Genomic DNA, 20,700 nt, shown 5'->3' with positions numbered 1-20,700 from the left:
TATTAAGATATTATAGTGTTTAAAATCGACAAGAATTAGCCAATTTTTGCCTGTTTTAAAAATGCACATTATACAAACATAATGACCCCCCCACACACACACACACACTTCCCCTCAGAAAAAAAAATTGGCCGCTTCTTGCTGATTTTTCTTTCCATTGTGAAATTTTATAAATTCTAAAGGACAAAGTAATCTAAAGTGCTAATGGCTCAAATAGTACGTTTAAAAAAATTTTTTTTAATTAATTGGCCGATTATTTGTTTGTGGGAATTGGCCTCAAAAAACGTATATCTGTCAGGCCCCGTATCTCCCTCAACATTCCAAAAGAGCTGCAGGTCTCTTGGGGATACTCACAGGAGTACATGGTTTACAAAGTTTGAGGTTGACAGATATCTAGGAGGGGGGGGGGGGGGCTGCCTTGCTTTACCCACGTAATTTCCCCATCAGAGGACAAGACGGGGCCTATCTTAATGAGCGCCCGTTGGTTTCCTCATTGGATGAGAGGATTCTGGGAAGACAGGGCAGGCCTGCAGATCACAACTAAACACTCGTCGTCTCTGTTTATACTCCCAGATGATGTGTGTGATAAAGAGCTGCTTAGAGGATGCTGCTCCAAACAGATATGCCTTTCCTTCCTGTCAAAAAGCAAGCATGTGGGAGCGCGCGCACAGTTCTCCGCTTCAGGAACATCACTAAAAAGAGCACAGATTTATGGCAAAATAACTCGTTGTATTTGTTTTTATCGTTCCATAATTCATATTTCAATCTTCAAATGTTAGCTACAGTGATAAAAAAAACAAAGCTAGCATCGCATTTGCCAAGTGGAGCGAGGTAATGTCTTTGCACTTCCTAGAATGACAAGTTGCATGATTCACTATAATTTGGAACAGATACTTTTAGTTGTACTTGATGTGAAGTGACTGTAAAGTACATTATGTCTGATTGTACCAATCTGCAAATAAAGTGAAGAATCCTTCCCAGTGCTCCTTCAGGCCCTGAGGCAAAGCCAGAAGGAGGGGGGGGGTGGGGGGGGGGAGCAGTCCGTTCCCATTTCCTGCCCCGAACTGCTTGCCAATGAAAAGAGAAACGGTCCAATTAGATTCCATTGTGGACGGGCGACGCGGTTCTACTGAGTCAGGCAGACCGGCGGACGGCGGACAAATCACGGGAAGCCGATTCATTTGTTCCAGGCTGTCGTAAAAACACTATATTAACTGCACAGGCCGTATTTTAAGTAAGGCTTTAACATTGGGAACTGACACGCAATTACAAAAAGAGACCACAATGTAGTCAAACTCAAATAAAGTAAAACTACTCCGCGATTTGTATTTATTCATTGGTGGAAGCAATAAACGTGTACATTTAAATCCGCGCCTGCTTCGTAAATCCAACGTGTATTTAATATTTATTCATTTAAATGGTGCATTACTTATACACACTTAGCATTCAGCTTCCCGCATTCCCAGGCAATTTCTCCAGAAATTGCACTTTGTCTTGTTGCTAAAGAAATTCATTACAACATTAAAATATTGTTTAATTCTCAAACATATCAAATAATTTCATCTGTATTACAAGAGGAAAACGAGGGCCACAATGCAGCCTTATCAAGGAGAAAACGAGGGCCATAAGACCCCAAAACAAAGATCTTACAGTAAGCATCAAGAAAACACAAAAAATGTAAAGATAAACAAATAAATACTTGAAATCACTTAAATTGTGGGCCCTGAATCTATAATCGATTAAATTTGACTTTTTGAATGGAGTTATGGAAATTATTCAACTATACGTAGTGTCTATCCATTTTTTAATAGCATTTATATATATATTTTTTTAAATCATTCAAGTGCCTCAAAAGACCAATGGACAATTTAAAGTTGAACCAACATTTTTTTCTTCTTTTTCCCCCAGAAAAACACAACTCAAAGCTTGGCATTCAAACCCTCGTAAAGTATGATGTCGGCGCAATCTCGTGAGACTTCCACTTGCCGAGCCTGCAACATAAGGCCTCCACTAAATGTCAACCAGAAATATTTCCTTCTCTTCATGCTACTCGAGCATGTAACTGTGATTTCCTCCCCCTCTCCTGACACAAAATCCCAGGCATAACAAAAAAGAGCTGCGGACTGAAGAGTTAAGGCTGGGATACGTACCGTTTTTCTCTCTCATGCTCCAGCTTGACTCTTAAGTCCTGTTGAAGGGAAAAACAACAAGGGAGCTTGAATGTGATTCACAGTTATGCTATAATGCTAAACTGAAATCAGTGTGTGTCAAATGTACTGAAATTGTTTTTGCTAGAACCCAAGCACGGATGTGAAATCGCTTCATTTGCGGCAATCAATCTTTTTGGCGGGGCTTTAACGCTCAAAAACTCAAAATAAACAAAATATTTCGGGATGAAGTTTATTACTTTTCTGCATTAATTGACTTCAAAGGGATGCAGCTGCTTCAAAGATTAGTTATTTTTTATTTCTATGGGGGCCAATAAAAACAGTAGGGGCAACACATTAAGGGCCCCTTAGCCAGACTTTGGACACCCTTCGGCCTATTCCAGATAACGCCATCATGTGACGTGATTGCATGACACAATCGCAGCAGTTCTATTTTTAGAAGCGTCACCCGAGGGAGCAGGAATCCGGAGGAGCCTGCAAGTCTGCGTGAGGTCATGGCGAAAGGAGAGTGAGCGCGATTGGCAGAGAGGTGGGTGTAGCCACGCCCCCTCACCCTCTGAAACTCTTCTTGCTCGCTGTTTATCGCGTTAATAGTTTATCTCTGGCTACACATTTTCTTTGGAAAGAGTCCAGCCTTAAAGAGGCTACTGAGACCATTATTTTTCCACTATTCCATTAGAAAACAAAAAAATACATATTTTTCAATTACAAGCACGTCAGCCATGTTTGTGGAATGTTGTTCTTAGCGCAATTTGCCTTCCATCTTGAAGTGGCAAATCCAGGTCCACAAAGTAAAACCCATGCCACAGTTTTGCTTTAGCCCCTGATGCTAGCTAGCTAGCTCCCTAGCAGGTAAACAAGCACCATGGGCGCTAGCTAGCTAGCACAAGGGGCTAAAGCCAAACTGTGGCAGGGTTTCTACTTTCTGGACCTGGATTTGCCACCTCTGCCCCCATCTTATTGGTGTGTCGTTTACAATATAGCAAGCATGTCGGCCATGTTTGTGGAATTTTTTTTCAGGAAAGCGTTTCAGCCATATTTGAGGAGCGTTGTTCTTAGCGCAAATTGTCCGCCGTCTTTATGGAATAATGCTTTCAGCGAAGCATGTCAGGCAATTTTATGGAGTGCTGTGTTTAGCGCAGCATCCGCCATGTTTGCGCAATATTTCCGCCGTGCTTTGGGATTTTTTAGCCAACTTTGTGGTTTGTTGCTTTCAGCTGAGCATGTCAGATTTGTTTTCTGCGTTTAGCATGATGTCATCCATGTTTGCGGAATATTTTTCTTAGTGTATATCATGTCCACCATTTGTAGAGTGTAATTTTTAGTATCCTGGCCGCCATCTTTGTGGAATGTTTTCCTCAAAGCACAACCTCCATATTTAATGTGGAGTATATATATCTTGCCATATTTGGCTGAAAAATAATATAAACTACCACTTTTCGATTTTTTCACACAATTTTTGGGTTGGCTGGATTTGGTTACCTGTTTATACAGCAAGGTCCTGCTCTTGGGCTTGTGGCTGTTGTTCTGAGTGTAGCAGCAACCCAGGGCTGCGAGGTCCTTCATGATGGAGTTGAGTGCCTCTTCGTCATCTAGGAGGGCGAGAAAGCACAACAACGGAGTTATGTGCAATTGCGACTCTGACCCATATTGCAAATATACTAAGGGGGGGTTAAACTATCATGGTCTGCCTATATGGCGGATTTTCACAAATAGTGAGTCTGGAACTGTATGGACATGCACAAAAACGGCAGTGACGTTTCGTCCTGGTAAAACTTTCCCTCCTTCACATTTTTCTTGCCATGAGTAACTTCTGTTTTGCACGTTTTTATTGTTCGCGATAATCTCGTGTCTCGTTCAAAGTCCGCACCTCCCACGTAAGACGCAAAGAGTACGGATACACACATAAACCGAGAGCTACGCAAGCACTTTTGAAATGCATGAAAACTAATAATGATCTCCCATCATGTGTTTTATTCTATTTATATATATATTATATATATTTTTTTTTTGTAATATCTTTGTATTTTTTTGTGCATTTTTTTTAGATTATTAGCACTTAGGCTCTTCATTATATTGCCCAAATGTACCTAATGTTTGCACTTGTTCCCCCACCCATTAGCAAATAATACTTCAACTTCAGATTTTCTCATATTTGGCATAATATGTTGTATTATTTCCAAATAGTTGAGCTTTTTTGTTTTTTATCTCAGATTTTTATTTTTATTTTTTTTACATATGCTTAAAACAACAGCACAAGTGTTCATTAAAAGCATGAGAATCCATTCATCGAAACCTTGTTACAGCTGCAAAAGTAGCACACACGTCGAGCCGCACTCTCCCACGTTCACAAGCACGAGACTTTAATAGAAGCAATTATGCCAGTGGGGCTTTTAATAATCTTAAGAGGAGCTTTGTTGATTCGCAGACGCCAAGCGCACACACTGTACAGTGCAAAAGCACCAGCAGGAAAGACCGTATTCTTTATAATTAAAAGACTAGACATTCACAACGCATTGGTTGGGATCTCTCGGAGGTCATGACACACACACAAAAAAGAAAAGAAAAAAAAAGATGTCCATGTTCAAACGGAGCAATTAAATGCACTGCGATACTGGTAAGTGTAGCGTGTAATGAGTAAATCCTGACATATTTAAAGCTGTCTGTGCAGTTTAAGAAAGGTGTGGCACGCAATACTCAACCACTTCATGTTATCTACGAACAATGCTGGCAAAAAGGTGAAAACGCACACACATGGTGTATGTGTCTGTTCATGTGATTGTTTTAACTGCAAGAAAGAATGAATGAACTGCATATTCAATATTCTTTTTTTTATTTATGTTTTCAAATATTTTTTCCATTTTTTTTAAGTGGGTAACACTTTTGTATTTTTACTGCAAATAATTTTTGCGGTTTTCTGTGTAATATTTTTGTTTTCTGACTAATTGTTTTTTTTATAAATATATATTTAAATGCTTTTAAACTATACTTTGGGTTATTTATTCTCATTATTTTAGTACATTTAGTCGATTATTTTTGCTGATTAAAAAAAAATCAAATATTTGTGTATTTTTCGTTGAGTACCTGTTGTTTTTTAAAATCTTTTTTCTGCAATATTTTGCAAATGACAATCATTGTATTTGTGTTGAATATTTCTGTATTTTGTCTGATATTTCGGTTTGTTTGTTTTTGTATTTATTTGATATGTATATAATAATTTGAGTATTTTTGATCAGTTTGTGTTGTACATTTTTCATATTAAAGTTATTACAGTTTTCAAATACCTTGTATTATTTTCTAATATTACTAATATACTATATTTTTGTCTAATTGTTCTAATATTTATATTTTGTCTATCTTTTGTATTATAAAATATAATTGTATTTTTTTAAGTTGTTTATTTTTTTTACATTTTTATGTTTTTTGATAATATTGTAATATTTCATATTCCTTAATATTGCTGTATTTTTTGTCAAATAATCATTACTTACAGTATATTTTTTATTAGATTGTTTTCTAATATTTTTGTTTAGCATCTGTTTCTTTTGTTTTATATTTTTGCCTAGACTTTTATTTCCTTTTATGTATGTATTTTTGCCTAACACTTTTTATGTTATGTTTTATAAAATTTGTGTATATTTTGTCTAATATTTTGATTATTCTTTTTATAAAGTTTTTTTTCCAGAATACTCTGAGCATTTGCATACCATCAGATTGTGAAAGTGTACGTAATGTCTTGACTTGTGCCACTCCGGTTAGCAAATATTGCCGATCGAGATATGAACTTTTCATTGTGTTTCATCAGCAGTACTAGCGTATGTCTACTTTGATCCCTTATCGCACACGTTTTTATTGTTTAGACAGAAACCATGAAATTATAATAAAGTAGGAGGTTTCTGCTTGTGATGACAAGATGCGATTAAGTGTGTCCTTTCCTTGTTTAAGGGATAGATTGCGCAATAAGCGGATAGCACAAAGACATAACTGGCATACCGCATAAGGTCAGTTACATTCTGACTAGTTACAATGTAAGCCATCGCCTCCAGTGGCATGTCTAACTGGAGCCATGTCAGGAAAATACTCACAATGTCTGTCCTAAATACAAATGATTCCACTTCAGGAAATTAACGATGAATTTTTTTATTGACTCACTAAGACATGGATGGACACAAGGGGAAAATATCTTTGGGATTTTGTATGATCTGTGGCTGCTGTTGCGCGTTTGAGTCCATCTGTTTGTGCTGTTTGACAAGAAAGTAGAGATGTAGATTCTATCCATTCATTTTCTGAACTTCATATGCTTGTTAATTGCGCTTTAAAAGGTGGTGTTTTACGTGTCAGCTATATTTGAACAACTTATATTTGAGTCTATCTGAAAGAGTGTTGGGTAAAGACAGAGAATGCTATGTTAGCGTCTCGTGTTAGCCATCTGGCTAGCTGCCGTGTAAGGCAAAGTCTTGCGTGTGTTTGTGATGTTTTACGTTACATTAATGCTTGATTTCATTTTATACTGGACTGTAAATGTTCAAAAATCAATGCCATGACATTTATTGCCATCACCGAAGTTAAGAAAGGTTTCATTCTGTTTCTCATTGGCGGCTGTTCTCTGTGTTGTTTCAGCCTGAAAACCGCACACACCACACTGTGCTCGCAGTCAAGGATACAAAACAAACAGAGGCCTGCGTGTGTGCGCCCGTGTGTGTGTGTGTCTACAGCAACACGTTTTCAAGAAACGCACGAGTGATGAAACGGGATGACAACGTCGCCATCCGCGGGGCGACAGCGGGGGGGCCGCCGAACGGTTCGCCCTTCGCTGTCAACGCTTCCGAAAATAATCGGGATGGGCTTTGGGAAAGTCTGGGAACGTAGGCGGAAGAAGGACGTTCATCTCCGTAAGCTTCTAGAAAGAATTCCTTTTGACACATAGGAGCATTAACAGTGGATACTGTAGATTTAGTCTACTATGTTAGCTTGTTGGCTAATGCTAATTACTTGTTTTCTATAGAATAATACACTGAGCGTGATGACATGACATGACAAACATACCCTAGTCCAAACCCCATGTTCCTCAACTATTTAAAATGATCTAACATACAATTTAACAAGCTTTAAAAAAATAAAAAATACACAGGGGAACTTGGTACGAAAACAATATGTTTGAGAAGAAGAAGCAAGTAATGAAGAAAAATACTGCTAACTTCTCATGCTAATGCTAACCCTTCTTCCGTTAATGTTTGCAAATGACATAACATAAAATTGAGTAGTTTTTCTTGTATGTTTTTAAAAACGATATGCTTGAAGGCAAGGTTATATTTGACGAAAACTCTAGATGTTGACTGTTACGTTAGCTTCTCAAGCTAATGCTTACTCTTCAAGAGAATCGACACCGATAAGACACTCCTGAATCTCAAAGCTTTTAGTCAGAACATATAACTTATCATCAGGATTTTGTACAAAAGCATTCTGGAGTTAGTAATTAAGATATACATTTGAAGGAGGGATTCAAAAATATTTTTTAATTGTTAAAAAAATGATAGGCTCTAAGGCTACGTCGGCACAAGAATGAGCACAGAGTGACAATGTAGCATGCTAGCTTAGCTTAGTGGCTAAACCTTTTTCATAGATTAAATGTTTTTTGTTTTTTTTAATTCATTTGTCATGAATAAGTCATTTCCATACAAACATGGATATTAAAGTAAACTAGTTATCTAGGTAAATATCCTAATCCTAACTTCATAAGGTGCCTAACATTTTTCCAAATAAAACATGTTTACAGTCGTGAATGCCATGTTTCGTCTTTTTTGCATGTTTCCGTTTTGCATATAAATGAGGCGCAGGCTCGCCGAGTCAAACTGCCAGCCCAAAGGAACGCTGGGGGGGCCGATACTGCTGCCAAGGAACGGCAGCGTCAATGTGACCCGACTTCTCTTTCGATGTACTGAAACGAACATGAATTCTGATGCTTGGTATCTGGCTAAAATTTCAACTAGCATTAGAGGAAGGGGTGGCGGGTTTCCCAGCTAGCAACATTGCACAATGCTTAGCGATTGCTTAGGCGTTGCATCACTGCTCTGCAACTTCTTTTTTTCCCCAGGCTTCTAGCTAGGATAAACGGCAAAAAAAAGGCCTATTAAAGTATAAGGGACTTTTTCCAAACATATTATAGCTTGTAAAAAATTGGGAGTGTGGCCAAAAATTGGGAGGGAAAATGTGTCCTCACTAGACCTCTGTGACTCGTGTTGTGCACTTGACTCAATTGATTTTTGTGCTGTTTTCTGCAACGTTAGCTTCTCTCACTAAATGACAATTGGCTAAAAGCTGCCGTTCTACGCTTGCCATATGCGAGGAGTGAAGATGTGGACAGCTACTGTGTTAGCTTTTTGCCGCTAGCCATGTGTCTACCTGATATATCAACGTGCATTTGAGTCCATCTGAGGGAGCGCTGGGTTACGATACAAACTACTACAACGCTAGCTTCTCACGCAAGCTATGTTCTAATTCTGCCATATGGTTATTTGCTTCTTTTACCGCCAGAGTCGCATGCTAAAACGGCAGCTTAAGGACTTAACAGAGCTGTGACTTGCAAAGCAAAACAAAGTGTGCGCGCGCGAGAGAGAGGCTGAATAAAGACATTGAGGGGATTTCCTGGTGCCGAGTGACACATCATGGCAAAGGCATCCGGCAGGATTAGCAGCCAGGGAGCCAAACTTGTACTCACTTCGGTTCTAAACACACAAGCACGTGCACGCGCACACACACACACACACACACACACCAGCTTCACTAAAAGCAAGGCACCAAAATTTGGCCCAAGCAAAAAAATGGCACTTGCTAAAAACCCGACTATGGCATGTTTGAGACATTAACGGTTGACTAACAAGAATGACTCTTACGTAATAGAGGATGTGACATTAGTTTGTGTCTTATTCATTGTATTTGGGAGAGATTGTATTTCTACAAATGCATTTTGGGAAGATTTTTTGGTTAATGTTACACATGCTACATAAACATGGACGCACAAAACTTACGAATCATCAAGACTTCACAACATGCATTAACGGGTCAAATTAACTCAGGGTCTGCGTAATATATGGCTGGATGAAGCCTTGTCCTCGAGACTTCTTATGCATGCTGTTATGATAAACATGTCTACTGAATTTAATGTTGATATTCCCCGCCCCCCCCCCCTTGCACCCCCTTTCTCGTGATTTTTTCCATGCTTCTGATTAGGGATCATTTGGGTGAATTCCTGGTTGGGAGTTTGTCAAAGCCTTCAAATGTTGCGCGATTTGAGAGCAAGCTCCAGACAATGGACCGCTAGCAGAAAACTTCACACCCACCGTCAGTTAGGCATAGACCGTCATTAATTTTGGCGGTATGATAGCGCTGAGCAAAAAATATTGATATTGATATTAAATCACAGCTCTAAAAATTAACTTTTTTGAAATATTTGGGTAAACAAAAATGCATTGTTCCCATTGAACACAATTTAAAAATAAACATGTTACATTTGCTTCAGAAGGAATGTCTACCATGTTAAGTTTAAAGAAATAAAGAAATAAATGTTAACATTCTTCTTCTGCCTAGTAACACACACAGTATCCCATGAGTGCCGAGTTATTTTTAGAACAAACCCGTGGGCTACTCATGTTTTCATTGGGGCTAACTAGTACCCGCTGGCACACCCCCCCCCCCCCCCCCCCTGCCCGTAAAATGCACGTTAACAGAGCATAGAGGCAACCCTGATTGCAGTGTCCCTTTCTTCTCGTTCCCTCCGTCCTCCTCATTAAATGTGTAATTACCCTCTCTGCAAGTGACTTGACGTACAAGCATGGTGCGGGGTGAATTAAACTCGCAAGTCAAGGTAGGCACTTGGACCTGCAGTGTAAATCCCAGGATGTGAGGAAATGCAGCAAACTAACCTTGTAAGTTCCTGGGCTGTCGGGGTCCATTTTGGAGACCGTCATCTGTGGAAACAAGCTTTTTTGTCAAAATGGTGGAAATACACCCACATACTGTATAGACTTCTTAGGGCATCAAACGGAGGGAACATTTCACAAAACAATGTCGTAAAACAAAAACGGGCCATCTGGTGCTGCCGGTTGCGGTTTTTATTTTTTTTATGTGTTATTTTCTTTTCTCCCTGCCAGAGGAAGTGTGAGGAAGGTGCGCTCTCGCTCGTGCGCCGCCACTCACCCATGTTTACTGTCATCATCAGGAAGTGGCCCCGTTGAACTCGAGCGCGGAGCTCAACTTCTCTCGGCCGCCGGCGGACACTTCACCCTGCAAAATACAAGCAACCATTTCAGGGCGTGCGCGCGCGCATGTTAACGTGAAGTGTTTTTTTTTTTTTTTTTTTCAACGAATGCGAAAACAGGACGCAGGTGGTACTTTCCGCACTTTCCACCAGATTGGCATTTAATGGTTATTTAACCAGTGGATGCTCTCGCGAGAGGCGTGTATCCTTTTCTGCTTGCGGAATCCTGTGATTTCCCTCAAGTCGTGGTCGAGGCGGCGGTGGAGGAATTGTGGTGTGTTTGATGTTGCTTCCAAGCCCTCCCCTGCCCTCCCTACCTACGATGCCCCCCCACCCCCCACCCCGCCTCAGGTTGTCACAGTGACATGCACGGAGCGTTCCGGCATTCCAAGAGGGACCAAAAAAAAAAAAAAAAACTGACTACAGAATACAGGTAATGGTGGCAGAGAAACTAATTGCCTGCTTTCTTTTCATCTTTTACATAAAACCAAACAACTGAAATGATGCGGTTGCATAAGTCTGCACACCTTCTGCAGAACCTACACTGGTCAGCAGCCAACTCACAATCACACAATGTACAATTTAAAGAATCCATCTTTCTTTTACAGAAACGTGCTATTCGTGTTGTTTGCGGATGTGGATGCAGAGACCACACTAATCAATATCGCTCATCCCTAAAAATAAATCATCAAACGTGTCATTCGATCCCTTCTGAAATACATATATAGGTGATATACTACACTATAGTTAAAAATGTAACTGTCACATTTAATTGCGTTTATATCTAGAGGTACTTCATTTATTTGACACAAACCACCCTCCATTCTTTGGGGGGGGAGAAAAAACAATGTAGTCACTTTGCATTGTTTTTTTAAAAATATAAATAACTTGTATCTCGCTTTCCACTGTTTATGGAGAGAGCGAGGCTCGCAGTCGTAGATAACAGTACATCTATTGCGATTGGTTAGGACAGGATACAGCTGTGATTTGGGATATGGTTGCCGCTTTAAAGCGCGCAATAAGGAAACCGTTATTATTTAGAGAGGGGGCTGTAAAAACTGTACTGCGGTAAAAAATCTCACCACCTCATAAAGAAAAAGAAGAAAACAATCGTGTGTCTTGAGCCAGAGGTGTGTCTCTATACTTTTGTCCTCAACAACCAAAAACGTGGCATCTCCAATCCACGCAGTTATGAGGCATTGAGGGGTAAAATATAGACTCGTGTATGTCCACAGACAGGCAGACAGATATATTGGATGGTGTAATTATCCACAGAGAGCACGCAGTGAGACTAATAGCCACCCTCTGCCAGATTGTCTGTCTCTTTTTCCACCAAAGTGTGTTTTTATGTGTGTGGAAACAACAACCCCCCCCCCCAAAAAAAAAACAAGCCAACGGGAATCGAGTGAAAGGAATGGGAGTGTGAAACATCTGCAACCTGAGCTCAGACCTCCGCCAGGGCCAAATAATTATGACAGATTAGACTGTGTGTGCTAATGTAAATAAGAGTGACAAAGCACAATGGAGAAGATAGTTATGAAATTATATATTTAATTTTTTTTGTAACTTAAAAAATAGATATATTTAAGAATGTACTGTACTGCTGTGAGTGCATTATTGCTTTTTAAGTTTAATGTGAGCACTTATCGGGCGGCACGGTACCCTAGTGGTTAAGCAGGTCTGGCTCGCAGTTCTGGATCAATGTCTGCAAAATGGATGAAATCCGCTCAGTCGATATGCGTGAGTGCCGATGCTCAAACGTCAGTAGGTCTACCAGTTTGAAACCAAAATTCTACTGTTGTTCTGTTTAAAGGGGACGTCAACCCTTTTTGCCACTTGCTGTCGACTGAAGATGACCAATCACAGCGCAGCTTCAGAAAACAGGTGAGCTCTGATTGGTACCACTTCTACTACTACTGTAAGTGACTCACTCAGTAAGAAGTTGTAAACTTATGTAAAAGTCATTTTTCGTGCCTTTGATATACATGAATATTTACTCTAATTATGACTTTAATACTGCGCTAGCATTGATTAGTTCTATCTTCGAGTTGCGTTGCCGCCATAGGAATGGAAATGTGTTGTAAACCGAGGACCCCCCATTACCGCCTTTCCAATGGCCTGTAATAGTAGTTCCTTCGCTCAATGTATTAAACTTGGTAAAATAACAAAATATGCGACTAGTTCAAAACCAGATGTATTGTTTGTGAAATACAGTTTTTTCTTTGGAATTTGAAAACTTCGCCTTCCATCTTATTGCTCCACTGCAAGTTGCTCAAGCTTTTTGTTAAGCAAGTCTTGTGGTTCATGGCTCGTTATTCAGTCCAATTTATGTACAAATGTGATTTGTGAAGGAACACAAATGTCTTAATCCGTGTACCCACTTTAACTACCTATAAATGTAGCACATTACAATTTGTGGTTAATACAACACTGACCGCTGAGTCAGACCTTAATAAACAACGTCAACGGCGCTTCTGACCAAACATGAAAGCGTAGGACAGGTGGTCTCGGAACACTTGCACGGTCCGGTCTGTTAATGCTCGAGTCGTCCCTGTCCGGTGCCAGCGAGTCGCCAGATGGCCCGTCGGTTTCTTCACCCCCCCCCTCCCCCCACACACACACACACCTCAAACCCGCCACCCAGCATGCTGCCAGGCGAGTGGCGCCCACTGATCGCCATCCCAACGCTGATCATACTTCTTGGGCGAACGCCGGTCGCTCTCGAGACGGTGAGTCCTCCCCAGTGGGGGAGGGGGGTAGGATTGGTCGGCCTCTGTACTCGGAATTATTCATGAGGTCCAACCTGCGGTGCGATTTCAACACATGAAGAAGGGCTGTGACTTTGATGTCGGACAAAGCTCCAAAACCTCCTGCCGGAGTCGTATTTTTAAGACTCTTGATTAGAGGGAAGTCGCAGCCCATCCATTCCACGCTAACGTCTTTCGGCTCCGTTGCGTCACTATCCAAACAGGGGAACTCCCTCCTCTCTCCCTCTCGTGCGTGCTCTCTCTGGAGACTTGAGAGGTGAAAGGTTTTCTCTGCAGCTGGCTTTGCAGTCTGATCTCATGTGTGACATCATCCCCGCGGAGTCCCAAAGAACTTTGGACGAATATGCGGGGATCCCTCTAACGTATGCAACGCCGCAAAACAAAACGTGTATGCCTACAGATATACACGGCACACAAAACGTTGCGGTGATTCTGCTATTGGGTGAAATGTCATGACTGTTTAAAACACCAAATCTAACTGAACCAGGAAATGAATTGGTCAATTCATGAGGAGGATTCGGTTCTGGTTTGTCTTTTGGAGAGCGAGCATGACGACGCAATATGCTACACGTTACACAACATTAAAGTGGAAGTCAACCTTAAACATTTCTTGACGATAATATATTATATGTGACCTCACTAGTCTAAACATGACATTCTGATTAATATTACATTTGCGGAATATGAGTTATGAAGCAAAACCCAGCCGTTTTTATCCATCTGAGAGGGCGGCCATTTTGCCACTCGCTGTCGACTGAAGATGGTGTCAATGTTGCTCAGGGCTCCGGCAAAGACCAATCACAGTTCACCTGTTTTCTGAAGCTGCGCTGTGATTGGTTGTTACCTGAGACCTGAGCAACTGTGATGTCATCTTCTGTCGACAGCAAGCTGAGATGGATAAAAACGAATTTTTGTTCCCAAAAACGTAAAAATATTTTAAATTGTTTGTGTTCCAAAGAAGTATTTATAAGTTTTTATGTTTTTTTTATGCTAGAGCATACAGAAGGCTTTGATGCAGCCTCTGACCCGAAGAGGTCGCTTAACACAATGGTAATTATTACAAAAATGACCAGTAGGTGGCAGCAGAGTAAAAGAGATCAACCAGGGCCATGTTGAAAGAAAATTTGTGAATAATGATGAAACTTAGCTATATTCTAATGCCAATTGCTGCAAAACGGAAACAGATATAATATATGTTATTTTCCTGATGAGAGAAGAGACTAATATTTATTTTGGTAGGCTCCATGTTTTTTTTTTATAGCAATAGAACACAATATTCTGTGGGCCTTGCAAAATCAGCCAAAATCCAGTAAAACAGCCAGGAGTGAAGGGGACTGCTTCAGTGAAAATGGCTGTGAGTGAATGTGTTAAACAGAATAACACATTTAGACTAGTGCAGCTGCAGAGAACATATTATTGTCACAAAAAAAAATTGGGGGGGTTGACTTCTCCTTTAAGCAAGATACAAATTAATACTTCAAGCCAGGAGCGTTGAACAGGCTCTTGGCACACTTTTTGATGGTGCCTACTACAAATAATCAAATAACAGGCACTATGCTCGACCAACATTAAATGGCATTAAAAAAAATTTTTAGATTTTCCGCGAATTTCTCAAAAACTTAACAATGATCTCAGCCTACCTTTTTTTTTTAATGCCGGCTGCCATACAGCGAGCTCGTGACTGAACACACCGACACTCTCTCTTCCCCGAAAAGTCACTAAGGGTTCTCCATCAACCTCCTGTCTGTGCCATTTTTGACTGACTGGAAGCGTCTTCGACAGCTTTCACAATAATCCTCTGCTGGGAGTTCTACAAAGAGCGGCGAGGTTTTGCGTAATCCTGCTGACGGAAAAGAGTGCAGACTTCTGCCAAAAAAAAAAACATCCCCCGACGCTATAAGGATTTTCCACAAAATCAAATTAGTTTTGGCCCACCACGTTGCAGCGAAATTTGGCCGCACAACTTCAGTGAATCTGACGCCGGGCCACGAACCCTCGCACATAGTCAGGTGAAAAACGGCCTCTGACTGAGAGCCTGACAACGGTCGCACAAACAAACAAATCAACAGGGAGCCGCTATCGTCAAGATGCCCGACGGGGTTCCTGCAGGCGACGACGCGCTCATCGTGAGTTATGGATGTTAAAACAACGAGTGGCTGTGACTTCGCCGTTAAAAGGAACAGCTGTCGAGCAAACGGCTGATCACGAATGTCTCATTTATCAGCATTTGGGTGGCTTGTACGCCAGAGTAGGCAAAGATCCGCCACGTAAACATGCTTCTTTTGTCAAGATGACACATGATATGTTATATATCGACAGGGAAATCAAGGTTCTCTCCTCGTTTCATGCGAGAAGGAGTAGGGATGGCCACAGAGGAAGCGCACCTTATTATTCACGAGAGGGCATGACGTGCCGCTCGTGACTATCCCTCACGAAAAGAAGAACTACAGAGTGGGGGAATGTACATAGTGGCGAAAAACTGCAAGAATCTACAAAGCAGTTGGCTTCACAAAAACAAACTGTGGTGTGGCTAGAAATGTCAGGAATCCCCCTCTTCAAGACAGTGCATGGCATGCTGCTTATGGTACGGTAATGACACAAAGACGGGACTTGGGGAGCCTGAAATTTTGAAAAACAGACACATGTCACGCGCTGAGCTCACATGCTTACTGTACATTTGTAGAAACTGGAAAGTGAAGATGAATAATAAAGAGAGTGCATGATATGCTGCTAACAGCTTTTCTTGCCAAACTGTTAAAGCTGGTGTTGGAGGGTTTGTTACTATTTTCTGGCATTGCTCTCGAAATTGGACCGTCTTGTCGCTGGAATGGTGATTGAAACAGCTGGGGTTTTTTCAAGACGGTGCATGATATGCTGCTTGTGGCCATATCTGGAAGACAAATCGGGTTCTCTGCTAGCGTCGCGCGGTCTAACCGTGGATTGAATGTCGCCAGAATGATCGCAAAAAAGGTATCTTCATTCAAGACAGTGCATGATATGCTGCTTTTGTTAAGCCCTAGTCAAACTAAGGGCTGAAATACATTGGAAAGAAAATTTGCAGACAAACAGGCGCTTAATGTGGACTGAGTTGTTACTGGAATACTCAAGACAACATGCGTCTCTAATCCAGATAGTGCAGGATATGCTGTTTTTGCGGCACTGCGGCCATAACGAGGTGTTCTTGTGCTCACGACGTGGACCCGAGCAAGTCATGGTGAAATGTTTAAATGTGGTTTCCAAAATAAAAACCATCAACAGCGCATGAAGTCATGTAGGGGACGGCGGCCACAACCCCCAGCGGACGAGGAGTTGCGACATGGGGCAGGAAGCGGAGGAGTGATTATTTCGCGAGACATTTGGGTGACTGGCTCCTTTAAGAAAAAACAAAAAGGTCAATGGTGGGGGTGTCCTGGCCGTCCGTACGTCCGTCCACTAAGCCAAGTCTGTGCTGCGCTGTGGTCGCCCTGCATGAGTCACCGGCTGGCAAGTTCTGGGAAGGGAAGCGCACGAGGCCCTGTGGTGTGCGGACAGGACAATGTCACCCTGCGGGAGGTCTCGTCAGACACAAGCTCGTCCCTCAGTTGTCTTCAGGACACTTACAGCTGCACCTTCGTTTTTACGCCAACACTTTTATAAATAAAGCTGGCGGAAGCTCGCCAAAATCCTCGAAAGTGCCCAAAATGGCAGCTTCAAACTTTAAAAATAGCAGACTTCCTGTCCTGTCCTCTTGTTTCTGTCCTGTTACCCGGAGACTGGACGTCCACAAAGTTTTGTGGAAAATGGTCAAGTAGATGACCAAACGAACAATGAAAACACAACCTCAAGACAACAACGTGATAAAGCACAGTTGACAATAAGATGACGAATCCGAGTGACACCATTTTGGCAGGGTGTTTAATACAATAACAACTGGTGAGGCTACAGAAATGAAGCTACGATGTAAAAAGGATCCGCGCCTGTGACTAAGTGACGGCTCTATTAGCTGGCAAGATAAGTGAATCTGTCTGCCATTATCGCCGGCCACACAACACGAACGGCCTAAAAATAGCAGATTCTCTCCTCGGAGTTCGCAGCGTCGCAGCCGCTCGGTTCGGGGAGAAGCGTATCCTCACCCCGAGAGGAATCTGGAGTTAAGCCGTCGTCTCCATTATGTGCTGACACGCTATTACAAGCGCATTCATTCATTCGTGGCGAGACAGAATGTCAAACAGCTGTGGTCCAGCAACGGGAGAGCGAGAGAGAAAGAGAGAGAGTGTTTATGTTTTGCCGTCAAGCAATTCGGAGCTTAGGGCTCTTGGTACTCGAGAGTTTTCCATTTCAGCAGAAGAGAAGAGAAAAACAGCTCGTAACAGATTTGTAAAAAGACCATCTCGCTTATTTGTTTGTTATTCTTCAGCTTGCTTTGGTCAGCCCTGCTACTTGGGTCTCCTCTAACCTCATGATCCTCAAGTGCGTAACGGCGAACTAATGCTACATGCGGTATATCTGGTCGCGACATGTTTTTTATATATATATATATATATATATTTATATATATATATATTAGAGGTGTGAACTGCCTAGTACGTGGCGATTCGATTCGTATCACGATTCATAAATCACGATTCGATACCGATTAATCCCGATGCGAATCTATAAATTGATTATTGCGATTTTTTAAAACTCACATTTAGAAAATATTAATCAGTAAACTTGTACATGTACACTGTAAGATTTGTATGAAAATGTATTTATCTGAAAATTCAGGTTACAGTCTGTTTAATGTTTGAACAGCACTGAAATCAAATATTAAAGCTTAATGTTCATTAACATAACATTCTTCCATGCTTAATGTGTGAATCCTAACCCAAAGTAAGACGTTTTGTTGAATATTTTCCATAAAAAATTTATGTTTAAAAATCGATTCGGCCGCATATTGAATTTATTCGAGAATTGCGCGCTGTAATATCGCGATATATTGCTGAATCGATTTTTTTAATATATATTGTTTTTTATTACATTTTCTTGAAAGCTACTTGGGTGGCCCGCCCAAGTATTAACATGGTGTGGGAAACACTGCTTGCGATTATGAGTTCGAGAACTTACGCCGTTTTTTAAAAAGATGGGCAGAAAAATGGCGGCTCCACAGTAAAAGCCCATTCTTGTCCTGAATGAATTTAAAATGAGTCTAACATCATACATTCCATTTTTTGGGCGAGAAAATCCAAGTGTTGTCATATCCAAATTTGGAAAAATCAAAGCTGCCCCCGTGCGAGACTTGTCCAAAGTTGCCGTGCAAGCGTGTGTTGTCTATCCGGCCGTCCTCGCGGCAGACAGCATTGTCCTCGCGCTCAAACAAGCTGTTGCAGACAAAGCTCAATCGGGACAACTTCCTCTTCGGGAGGTTGGGCAGAGGCAGGGGGAGGAAGAGAGGGCTCAACCCCTGAACTCTCACTGATAAGGACGGGCGACCTCGGCTGGCCCCTGGAAAGCTTTCAGACGCCGTCTGGCTAAAACACAAAAAAAACGGTCTGCGCATTTGTGTTTCCTGTCTCCCAGCCTGTGTACGTTGTGCAAGTGAGCGAAAACGAAAGAGTCGACCTATGAGACGAGGTGGCATGAAAGCAATGAAGCATCCCAAACCCGCAAAGCAAACTTGCTTAAGCTTCGTAGCGTAACCGCGCCACGTCTAAAACGAGGCCTTTTGACGCAACAATTTAATTTGAACTTTTCAATACAGTTGCCTTTACTGGAAGTCACTTTTTCCCTCCATAGTCGGCAAGTGGAAGCAAAAAGTCAACAAACTTAAGATGATGAACACAACCGGGATTAGCTAAGTAGCTCAGTATGCTAACTTCAAGATATGAATCAATGCTTCCATCTCACAATATTTGCACACTAAATGCAGTATATACAACAGCGCTACAAAAAATATGCCAGCTCCTCTTCACTTTCTAGTTTCAGCTGAGAACAAAAGCAGCGACTTCCCACGGTAAAGAGTGGCCGTAGTAGTACAAGACCGGTAAAACTGCACTAGCTAGTAGGCTTGCTAACTCTGAGCTACAAGATTACATTTATCTGTGCATTTTTGGATATTTTTACAGTATCTAGCTAATTGGATTTGAAACGTCAGGACAACAGTGACAAAAATTAGCATCGAGCTATCTGTTGCTCTTCATCGCTCTTTAGCTGAGAAAAATTAGTGACGAGTTAGCATCTCTTGCGGTATAGAATATTATAAGACGAACAACTGCCACTAGCAATTTAGCATACTACTGTCGACGTCTAGTTAAAATTAGCATCTAGCTAGCTCTTGTTCTTCACTGTAGTTTGGGCTGAGAACAGCTAATGTGACTTTTTAGCATCTCTTTTACCTGATTGAAATATTAAAACAATCGTTAGTGAGCAGCTCTAAAGTTGAAACATGGGCAGCTAATCAATGTGATCGGTATCGGAATCGGTTGATTGTTTTCGTCACAGCTGCATATCCCGCCCCCAAAATACAACGTCACTCTGTGATTGGTCCGAACCACCAGTCGTTCGTATCGATGAAAATCAATGGGAGCGGTACAAGATGCATTCTCGGGAATTTGTGAACTCACAAGTACCGCGAGAATACATCGTGCAAGAGCAAGGTTAGTTATCCGAATCGGCAGCATAAAACCTATTCTCTTTCATGCTTTAATTTTGCAGAGCACGCTCAATAGCATCATTTGTGGCAGAGAATGGTACTACAAGACTGAAACAACCCCAGGTGGTCAGTTAGCATGCTAACTTAAACAAAAACAAAAAAAACTTAATGCATGGGTATTTACATTTGTCCAAATTTACGCGTGTCTTTAGGCACCACTTTTTTTGTTTAACTAAGGAACAAGCACAAAAGCTAAACAACACGCGTAGAAGGATGTCAGTCGTATGTAAACATCAGAGAAGATGCATGTTGAAGAGTAAAATCAAATCAAGAGCAAGTTGTCCGTTTGCAACATTGTCTAAAAAGCCGTCGAGCTGTCATGGCAGCAAAGTTTATTGCAACACTAAGTAGAGTAAACAGGAAATAACAGCGTGATTAAGTGTGCATTTCTTACCTTGTTACCTCATCGTCTCCATTCTTCGAATGTTTTTTTGCAGGACGAGTAAAGACGAGAGGGTAAGTTATCCCAGATAGAAAAAAATAGTCAGTTGGAAAAAAACAAAACAAAAGAGAGAGAGGAAAAATTCCCAACTGATGCTGAGCAAATGTTCCACCAAAAAACACACACACACACACAAAAAAAAAAAAAACAGCGCGTTGATATCCGGAAAACGACGGACTGGAATGACAAACGAAGGCTTTTATCCACTTGGAACATCCAGAGCCGAGGCTTCGTGGTTTCCAGCACCTGGAATGTTGCTGTTTCTCCGGGGAAAACTTTCTCCCACCGTCGCGCTAACCTCCGCAAAGACTACACAAGCAGAAGCGGCGGCGGCGACCGTGGAGGGGACGCGCCTCTGACGTCGGAACCTGCGTCACGACCAGGAAGTGGTGACG

At 41.5% G+C, this 20,700-nt stretch overlaps 1 protein-coding gene across 1 annotated transcript in view; it reads right to left on the bottom strand.

Moving 5' to 3' along the window:
• map3k22 (mitogen-activated protein kinase kinase kinase 22) overlaps positions 1-20,651 on the bottom strand; it is a 36,461-nt gene extending 15,810 nt beyond the window's left edge. The window contains exons 1-5 of the mRNA XM_086066436.1: positions 20,258-20,651; positions 10,365-10,451; positions 10,091-10,135; positions 3,651-3,760; positions 2,151-2,188 (exon numbers count right to left, since the gene is read on the bottom strand). Coding sequence (XP_085922562.1) covers positions 2,151-2,188; positions 3,651-3,760; positions 10,091-10,135; positions 10,365-10,383 — 212 coding nt within the window. The 5' untranslated portion in view covers positions 10,384-10,451; positions 20,258-20,651. The remainder of the gene's footprint in view (positions 1-2,150; positions 2,189-3,650; positions 3,761-10,090; positions 10,136-10,364; positions 10,452-20,257) is intronic.
• Positions 20,652-20,700: the final 49 nt, after the last annotated feature.

Source organism: Leptonotus elevatus, chromosome 21, assembly GCF_054856555.1.
Source record: "Leptonotus elevatus isolate MCC_2025b chromosome 21, RoL_Lele_1.0, whole genome shotgun sequence".
Classification (NCBI taxonomy): domain Eukaryota; kingdom Metazoa; phylum Chordata; class Actinopteri; order Syngnathiformes; family Syngnathidae; genus Leptonotus; species Leptonotus elevatus.
The sequence above is the reverse complement of the archived record's forward strand: the minus strand, read 5'-3'. Positions and strand labels throughout refer to the sequence as shown.